This window comes from Colletes gigas, unplaced genomic scaffold, assembly GCF_013123115.1.
Source record: "Colletes gigas isolate AHSC1104 unplaced genomic scaffold, ASM1312311v1 Colletes_gigas_Sc00015, whole genome shotgun sequence".
Taxonomy (NCBI): Eukaryota; Metazoa; Arthropoda; class Insecta; order Hymenoptera; family Colletidae; genus Colletes; species Colletes gigas.
Window position 1 is genome coordinate 4958299 of NW_025106644.1, and position 9823 is coordinate 4968121.

General features: G+C 50.6%; 1 protein-coding gene across 1 annotated transcript; it reads right to left on the reverse strand.

Moving 5' to 3' along the window:
• Nucleotides 1–2882: 2882 nt before the first annotated feature.
• Nucleotides 2883–7945, reverse strand: LOC122399945 (muscle segmentation homeobox). The gene is made up of 3 exons (XM_043401045.1): nucleotides 6882–7945; nucleotides 3921–4102; nucleotides 2883–3541 (listed from the first exon to the last, which is right to left on the reverse strand). The coding sequence occupies exons 1-3, from the start codon at nucleotides 7726–7728 to the stop codon at nucleotides 3323–3325; spliced, it is 1248 nt and encodes a 415-aa protein (XP_043256980.1). The 5' UTR covers nucleotides 7729–7945; the 3' UTR covers nucleotides 2883–3322.
• Between the last annotated feature and the right edge of the window lie 1878 nt (nucleotides 7946–9823).

Here is a 9823-nt window from a genome sequence, read left to right on the forward strand (position 1 = left end):
GGGAAATTTTTTTGCAAGGTTATTAATTTGTAGCAAAACCGCTGGCAAACGTAATCGCGTCGGTTTTTCGTTGTAACCGGGGTAACATTCTAGGCTTTTCCACGGAATCTGCCAATTAGCTCATCGTCGCGTGCTCGCTCTGGCCAAGATATCGGGAATTAATTGCACGAGAGCCGGAGATCCGCGGGCAGATTCGCGGTAAATCACCTTATCGGAGCTCGGAACAAGGGGGTCTGTCGTCAGAGACGGAATTAACGAGTTCTCCTCTGTTAATTACGTAATTATTCCCATCTCGAGCGCTATCGAGTAACCGTCGGATTCCCGGAATGTCCCCGGTGACCTGTATCGCGATAAATTTCGTCTCCTTTCGCTTATTAAGCTGACCGTGGAAACGCCACCGATTTTCCAAGCGCGAGATATTCGGAGCAGATAGCGCGCGTTTTACGTGGTCCATGGTCCCCCCCCCCAGATGGACGATGGCGATTCCAACGGCGCCGCTATCTGCCACCGGGGAATAATCTCGTGGAAACTTCTCGTAGCGCGTGAAACGAACGAGTGGAACCGGGCGTAGCTGTTCGTCGTTAGGGCTAACAAGCTGCCTGCTAGCCGATACCGCGATCGCGGGGTCCTCCCATCGGCTAATTGCGCCATTTAAATTCAGCCAATCGTTACGTTATCTACGGAGGAACACTGATCTTTGCTGGAATCTCAAAAACTATTGATTTGCAACCAGCTTGCACCGAACGGGTCAGAAAAATCGTGGGAGGACCCTGGGGCTAATTAGTCCGGGCGTCGTTTGGCGAGCACCTGTAACGACGGAAACGGACTAAATTCCCCAGGAAGGGGGAGGTGGGGGGAATTTCCTTATCGATCGATCGTGTAGGTCGATTTTTTCCCGGTTGGTTCACGTGGTAGATAATGCTGCATTAAGGTGAACGGATGATGCGCGGCCGAGGGTCGCAGTTAGGCCTAACAAGCGGACCGGTAGCTTAGGCGATATCATCTGATCGATGTTATCTGTTTACATGAAACGGCGAGCAAAACAGGTAACCGGGCAATCTCTAGCGACCGACGGCTAATTACGCGATTAAAATTCAAGCGGAAAGTACCGAGCGGAAAGCCGGGGATGACTGGGACCAGAGGGACCACGGTAATTTCGATAAACCAGACGCGATACCAGCGCTCGTGTTCCTCGTACGTCAAACGGGGGAATTAAAACGTCCACCGACGCGGACGATTAATTCGATAAACCGATATCGGCGTAGAGAGTCCTGGGATAAGGTGGCAAGAATGAGGAATCGAAGATGGCAGACGGATGTGGACGCGAACGAAACGGACGGGGGGCCCCCGGACAGAAAAAATTTGGAATACTTGTGCTCGGTATTGTTAGAAATTTATTGTATATCATTTCAAGATATACAGTCAATTTATAATATTTAATTAAAAATCATATTCGATTATTGTTAATTTTCACCGGATATATGAAAATTTCCCTATTATTAAATAGAATTTTTAAACAATATCAGACTGTTTCATAAGAATTTTATTGCATACCATTTCAAGATATAGCTACAGTCAATTTAGAATATTTAATTAAAAATCATATTCGATTATTGATAATTTTCACCGGATATATGAAAATTTCCCTATTATTAAATAGTATTTTTAAACCATATCAGACTGTTTCATAAGAATTTTATTGTACACCATTTCAAGATATTGTCAATTTATAATATTTAATTAAAAATCATATTCGATTATTGATCATTTTCACTGTCAAACGGGGGGAATTAAAACGTCCTCCGACGCGGACGATTAATTCGATAAATCGATAGGAGAGTCCTGGGATAAGGTGGCAAGAATGAGGAATCGAAGATGGCAGACGGATGTGGACGCGGAGGAAACGGACGGGGCCAGCAGACGAAAAAATTTGGAATATTTATGCTCGGTATTATTAGCGTACGTCGGCGATATCTCGGTGGGCATCGCTAATTAGGCCGCGCGAACGGCGCTCGAGCCTTTCGGCAAACAGTGCTGGCTACTGTCTTTAAAGGTTCTCCACGGGTGCAATCAAGATGGTGGCGCCGGCCGCCCGGGGCGGGTCGATTCCGAAACTAATTGCCACGGCTAATTTATTCCCGCGACATGTACGCACAGAGACGCCATTCTCGGCTACCGCGTAATCGTCGCGACGTAATCGCTGCAGCAACGAAACGAACTGGGGGGGGGGAGGGATGTTCACCCCCATCCAGTTCCTTTTGTACCCTTTACCCTGTAACATAGACTGCTTGTTGTACTCCAACGCAAAAAGGTTACGTAAACATAGACACGATCGTGATACCTACGATCAGGGCCTTACCAAAGGTGCGAATTAAGAATCACATTGTTGATCAGTCGTTGATGAAAGTTCCCCTCTCGAGTTGCGTCATCGTTGGAGGCTGAAATGGGAGTTAACGAATCGACTTTGAGCAAAGATTGATCGAGAAATTCGCTAACGATTCCGAAACCCGACGATTTTATTATTGGCCATCGATTGATCGGTTATCGGAGCTACGGGGATCGTCGACACGTCTAATTGCCGCGGGGGGTATAATTTATTTCAACTTTCTAATCGCGCACGCGGAAACGGCCTGTGAATCAACATCGAGGGCTTTTCAATTAGCGGAATCGTCCCGCGCTAATTAATATGACTTATACGCGCTTAAATTACGCGAGAAGTTGTCCGCTCGTGTCCATTTAGATTCAATTGGGAATAATAAATAGCGAGAAGTATAAAATTTATGTTTACCTATAAATCTCACGTAGCAGCGAGATTTTAATGGCCTTCGAACGGGGAAGTCGGGTGTGTTGGCAGTGAGAATCAACAGGCGTCATCTTCGATATTACGATTTATTAAATAAACGGCTTCTAACTTCTCTCGACGACGGTTTTATATTTATACAAAATTGGAAAATGGCCCGATGGCTTCCGTCCACGGGTCCCGTGAATTCTCGAGCGTAGAAACTATACCCATTCTTTGTGTTCGAGAACGACGATTATTTACACACTATGTACAGGACACGCGTCGATCACGCGTGCCCGAGATTGGCACAGATTCCGCATCTTCGAGTTTCCATTACCCTCGTCCCAGCTTTGCTCCGCTCGTATCCGTGATTTCGTACGGATGGCGAACGAGGTCCCGGTTTCGATTCGACGTCGATCCGTATCCGTTTCTCGGTTTTACCTTTCGTTCCATCCATTTCCCGAGGAGTCCGTCGGAATAGGCTCTTTGGAGGTGGGTCAGGTCGGTTCACTACCGAGTCTCCGGGTCCCCCGGTCGTTTTCATTCCCTGGACGGGTGCTGAGAGATCGAATGATGCGGCGTTAAACCGGGATGAGACAGCATTCCGACCGGGTAGAGGCTCGCCGTGGCCAGCAGTCCCGGATGAGAACCGTACAGCGCCGTGTGATGTTGCCTGACCGCTGACATCCTCAATTTCTCAATCTCCGCTTCCTGCATGCGCTTCGCCTTTGCCCGACGGTTTTGAAACCAGATCTTCACCTGCAACCATCAACAGTTTCGCGTTTCTTGCCGGTTTCTAATCGATGCTACGATTTAAATCTGCTCGACGAATGGGAAACAGATACGTTCGCCCGAAATATAACGGTTCGCGAATTTGCCAAAATTACCCGGCCGAGAGACAATTGGTAGGCGATCGCAAATTTCTAGTCTATTAATAAGATTACCGTGTTCCTTGCACGCTAATTACACCCATCATCTGGCGGTGCCCTCGACTCGGCGTGGATAAAGAAGAGAGTTAACGCGAGGTGCTAAACGAGAAACGTCGATCGTAAAAACAGTAATTCCGTAGATTGCGTTCGAAACGAGGCGTTGCGCGTTCTAAGCTCGGAGTCGCTTTGTTGGTTCGCGAGGGGCTCACCTGGGTCTCGGTGAGGTGCAGGGAGGACGAGAACTCGGCTCGCTCCGCCACGCTGAGGTATTGCCTTTCCGTGAACTTCTTCTCGAGCGCCAGCAATTGTTGCGTGGTGAAAGGCGTCCTGGGCTTCCGGTTCGGCTTGTGTTTCCTCAGGTTGCACTTGATCTTGGCCGGCTCGCCGTTCTCTGTAACCGAAAGCGTGCTCGGTTGACGCGCCGGAACCGACCGCAGGCGTCCTGTATTTTTTGCCAGTCGCCGGATCGATCGAGAGGATCTGCGTCTTTTCAGGGGATCGATTCAGAATTTTTGCCCGTCGTAACCGCGCCGCAAACTGGCCTCATTACCTTTTTCCGCTGCCGACCGCAAGATCCGCGCTTGTATTCATTAGCGGGGAATATATCGTCCCGAGCGAAAGGTGCACGGATGATGACCTTTCTGTTGCAAACGATTTCCTGGCCCCAGCCGTTTTTAATCGAAATACGCTAATTGCGAACATCATCCCCCGAGGATCCCACGCTCTGTGTCAACAAGCCCCGAAACAATCGACCACGAGGAAACGGAACATCGTGAGAGAGAGAGAGAGTAGCGTCGGAATATATCGGTTATATTCCCCGAGATTTGTCTCGAGACAATTGACAGATTTGTAGAGCGGAGGTGAACGGCTCTAGAAACGAGAGATCTCGAGACGAGACAAAAGGCCGGATCGTCGCTTCTGAATTTCAAATTTTCACCGAGACTACTGCTCCTCCTCCTCCTCCTCCTCCTCCCCCGTTGGAATCGCTTTCTTCCTGCTTTGGAGATCCGCGATTCCGAGACAGCCTCTCCCCGACGGTGGAGAATCGTCCTTTGTGTTCTCTCTCTGCCTCGAAGGTCCCAATTAGTCTCGGTATTCGAGGATCTCTCTCTCTCTCTCCCCGTCTCCGTCTTTCTTTCACGGACGATCGTCGCCGAAAACGATGCATCGATTTTAATCCGACCCGACGATCGGGAACGCGCATTCGAAATAATTAGCTGATCCCGCGGAGATACGCGCCGTTCCGCGAAACTGCGGATCATCCGACGCGGGGGAGGATCAACAAAATGGCCAGACCGTTGCGTAACGATCGAGTTTAGCAACCGGATCCGATCGTGCTCCCGTTCCTCTCGATCGATATAATCGTACGCTGAATTAAACAAAATTTTAGACTCGAAAGAGAATTTTATTAAACACGGTCTGATTTATGTGAAATGTACCCTTTATTCCCATGCAAATTGCTGAAATAATTAGCTGATAATAATTCTTTGGCCACGATTTCTCACAGTCTTATTTGCTCTTGCAAAGACGAACGAATTCGATAAATGTTGCCTGAGATTTAGTTGGAGTACGTAAATATCGTTGGTAGGTTTCATCCCTCTCCCTATTCGAGAACTAGTCGAGGTTTGGAGTACAGCGGGGTAAAGTTTGAAGGGTTACGCAATCTGCGGGAGCACCCTCCACGAGAGACCATATTTCAAAATTACGCTTGTTTTCCCCCCTACACGACTCGTCCGCTCCCAGCCTGTTTCCCCGCTAAGCGATTATGGTCGATTGTGTTCCGCTTGCGGAGCTCCCTAAATTGCGGCACAATCGCGCAACAATGATCTATAAATTGATACGGGGATACGGGGATCGCGGTAAAACGCGACGTCGGCCATCACGATTCCTTACGATCAATAAAAAAAACCCCAACAAGCTTTTTAAACTAACAATACGAATGAACACTGGACAATCTGAGAGACAGAGGACCTATTAGGCCTAATCCCTAATTTGTATACTTAAAAAGCAAGAACTATACTCTGAATCAGGAGAAATTGCAAGGTTCCCTCTCACAGTGCTGCCACCATTGTTTACAGTTTCTACCAAAAGAGCACACGGGGATTGCGGTAAAAGGCGACGCCAGCCATCACGGTTCCTTACAATCAATAAAAAAACCCCAACAAGCTTTTTAATCTAACAATACGAATGAACACTGAACAATCTGAGAGACAGAGGACCTATTAGGCCTAATTCCTAATTTGTATACTTAAAAAGCAAGAACTATACTCTGAATCAGGAGAAATTGCAAGGTTCCTCCACCTCTCACAGTGCTGCCCACCCACTGTTTACAGTTTCTACCAAAAGAGCAGAGAATTTGAGAGGGGGGGAATGAATTTCGAAAAGAATTATTTATGTAAACGAGACAGCAACAGTCGTCATAATCGATTGTCCATCACGAACGGTTCGATTTGCAATTACAACACCTTTTTGCAATAATCGGCCATTGTTCTTGCCGCGTGGAATCCTCGATGTTCTCCGGCAAGAACCGGCCCTCTGCGACGAAGCGAGAAAACTTTGATTGCCTCTTTAACGAGAGCCTCTGGCAATTATCAAGCCGCGACCTCAATAATTAGTGTTAACGATGATTCAATCGCGACGAGTCATCCGGCGCGTTCCGAGAACTGCATTCCTTTCCCGGTGATTTTTAGGTGAGTAGGTTCAGCGCGATTGAATTGCAAATAACCGAGACGTCGCGTCGATGGAGCGTCTCAATTTATCAATTAGCGCGACACCGGGTGTACCTTGGTCTTCCTTTTGCTTGCGAATATATGCTTAAAAATACCGTTCGCTGGTACCATCTTGTAACGGAAATGCCTGGAGGATCGGAGGCTCGTCAGGGTTCCGTTGACCGGTCAATGTTACGCCAGAAATATCCCCCCGGAGGACGAGAACGGCGAGGAATGTCGTAGCCGTCGGCTTCATTGAACGAAACGCGTCTTAACGAGTTTACAATCGGACCAGTTTCGAAAAGAATCCCACGGGCGAGGTGGATCGCGGGTCGATTGGCGGGCAGCCAGAGCAGCCGGGCTCAAAGACGAACACCCGAACGCGGCTGTCGTCGACCCGGCAAATGGCAAATAGCAGAGGTGTAAAACGAGGCAAACGAGACCAGAGAGCAAAGTACTCACCGTTTAGAGGCGCGTGATGAGAGAAATGCGAGGGGAAGAAGCTTGCCGTGGCGGCGGCGGCGGCGGCGGCTGCGGCCGCGGCTGCACCCTGATGACCGCCTCCCCAAACCGCCGGATGAAGGCTGGCCGGGATCCCGGAGATGCTACCCAGGCTTGAAAATCCGGCTATGTACGCTGGCGTCGGTCTGACCGGCGTCGGGCTGCTCCCATGCTGGTGCTGCAGGTCCTCCACGTCCACCAGACTGTTCTCGTCCTCCTCCTCGATGTCCTCCGTCTCCGAGCACCTGGACCGAGCCTCGTGCGAGCTGCTCCTCGGCGACTGTGAGCCAAACTCCGTCTGACCGAGAGTGGAGGCTTTGGGGGACGCGGAGCAAGCCACGTCCGACGTCGACGCGGAGTCTGTTGACGTTTGGACGACGTAGTCGAGGATCCTGGACGCGGATCGCCTGCCCGGCGACTCTATCCTGTCCAGTTCGGACTCTGTGAACCTGGTGAATATTCTGGCGTCGATGGCGCTTCGCGAGGACTCGCAGGACGCGTACTGGCTCGTCCTGAGATCGTGCACGTTCGGCGATAACGAGAGATACCTTGTTCTGTAGTCGGTCGGGTACCTTTGCAGCGTGGAATTCGCGGCTACTGGCGAGTAGGTGGCGATGGGTGATGATCGAGGCGACACGGAGGACGTCTCCTGCCTGGCGTAGGGCTTCTTGGTGTCGGCCAGCAGCGCAGCGACGGAGAAACTCAACCGGTGCACCGGCTTCGTGGTCGCCTGGGGCGCCTGAGCCTCGTTCGAGCCTGGACTGGTCGATGGAGGCGTCACCGGGGAGGTCATCCTTATTACTGTCATTCTCGGACCGCGATTCGACACGCGTTACTCTTCACTAAGTCACTCTGTCCCGGAGTCTTGGATCTCCTAGCGTCTCATAGATGGAAAATCCTCTCACTGATAAGGAGCGTCCGCGTTCGCACTGATCGAGGGGGGGGAGGTGGGGGAAGGGGGGGGAAAAAAAACGATTGATCGCGCGAACGGTCACGGTCGACGCGTTTGACAGGTGTCGATGAGGATCTTGGGACCAGCTGACCTGGACTGAAAGGCTCTACTCGACTCGAGCTCTCCGTGTGGACTGAGTTTGAACATCGCTGGCCGCGGCGCTCGGTAGTTTTTCGTTTTGCTGTCGACGCCGCCGTGCAAGTGGGGACAGAGGGGCGCCACGGGGGCACGTTGGTCGAAAAGAGACGAACGTATCGCCGGGGGGAGGGGGTAGAAAGTGCGAGAAAGGGAAATCCAAAAGGGGGCGAGGCCTCCGGGAGGCAGAAGGGGCATGGCTCGTGTGTTGCTCCGCCTATTTCGCTGGGTTACTCCACGTCGAAACCGGCTATAGACCCGCTGATTTTTCCCGTCAGGGATAAGTTTCTCTCTCGCGAACGCGAACACGACCCTGCTGTTCCAGGGGAGGCACGGAGGGCAGGGATTACCGCGGCGAACACCCTGGTGGGGGGTGGTGGCAGCTACGCAAGAGCGAGAGGGAGACGAGAGATTTTATCGTTCGACTCGTTTCTCTACAACGGAGACGGTAATGAGCGTAATTGACCAATTAGGGCCGGCCGATTAAGACCCAAAAAATTCGAGACTCGTGAAATTTTCTACGAATCGAAAGCTGAGTCGGGTATCGAGAGGGTGCGCGGGGGTTGGATGAGAGGAGGCGATTAAAAAGGGATGAGTTTTTCTCCGTGAATTTGGTCGGTTCGCGCAGTCAGGTGTATCGATTCGCTGAGGCTCTCTGTCGTTCATCCCCCTAAATCGAGCCGTCGAGATTTTCGTGCCACGTCCGCGGGTAGCTCGTTTGTTCTGACGGCGCTGAAGATCCCATCGTCGCATCCGTCCGTCATATTTACGGTGGTCCACGTGACGTACCTTTCAAACGATAAGCAAAAACAAATGCCTGCCGATAGGGGCGTACGATAAGCGGTCCGAATAAAACCTCATAGATGCTCTACCATTTGCGCGGAATTGGCTTCAGCCGTAAATTTCATCGCGCGAACTTCCGCCGTCTCGCGCTGCCACCTCATCCGCACTGCAAAGGGGATCGATATCTTCCCTGGAATCGATGGAAACCGTTCCCCGTTCGTTTCCATGTTGCCCTCCCCCCGAACGCTCAAAGTACACGCGGCACCGTGCATTTAAATTAGTCGCTTAAAGTATCTTCGCCACGCTTCGCCCAGAGGCCAGAAAAATTCTACAAATTTCGAGAAACGTTGCGTCGGGATTTTCGCGACGTCACGGATGGCAATTAATCGTGTTACCGAAAGCAAAGCCAGGGGGCCCCCGATCGAGGCTGTCGATAACGCCGCGGAATAAAACCTCATAGACGTTCCTTCCATTTGCGCGGAATCGACTCGAGCGATAAATTTCATCGCGCGAACCCCGCGCGTTCCCTCTTTGTCGGTGCTCGATGTAAACCCGCGGAAATTTATGGCGCCAGAAACTGCAGATGAAAACGGTAATTGTACATAGTTTCGCCCCGGGGGACGGATCGCTCTATACCGGGAAATCGGTTCGCTCTGTAATAGCTTATTGAATTTTTCTTCGAGCTGTCCAAGGAGGATCGAAAATCGGTTGATTTAACGATTCACCAGGTGCACGCGATGTCACAGTGTTGGTCGATCCGCTGGAGGAATATCGGAATGGCGATAAAGGGGCTCGTAAAGAGGTTATAACAAAGCACTTTGCTATCTTTTCATTACCCAAAGGGCGGTAGGCATTAGGCTTTACGGGCCATTGGCTCGCGAATTGCTTTCCGCGATCAATTTTCTTTAATGGAGTATTTAAAATGTCACGTAACTACCTGGAGAGGGTCTTTGACGATTTAAATAACAAGCGAGCCGTTCCTGATCCCATCAAACGTAATATCGTGCCTAACGAGTATCGTTTGATTCCAGCG

Bases quoted from the DNA above. Each gene is read 5' to 3' on its own strand.
- LOC122399945 (XM_043401045.1), bottom strand. From the start codon at position 7,728: ATGACAGTAATAAGGATGACCTCCCCGGTGACGCCTCCATCGACCAGT. The intron at 4,103-6,881 runs GTGAGTACTTTG...TTTCGGTTACAG, and splicing joins TCATCACGCGCCTCTAAACG to AGAACGGCGAGCCGGCCAAG. The intron at 3,542-3,920 runs GTGAGCCCCTCG...TGATGGTTGCAG, and splicing joins TGCACCTCACCGAGACCCAG to GTGAAGATCTGGTTTCAAAA.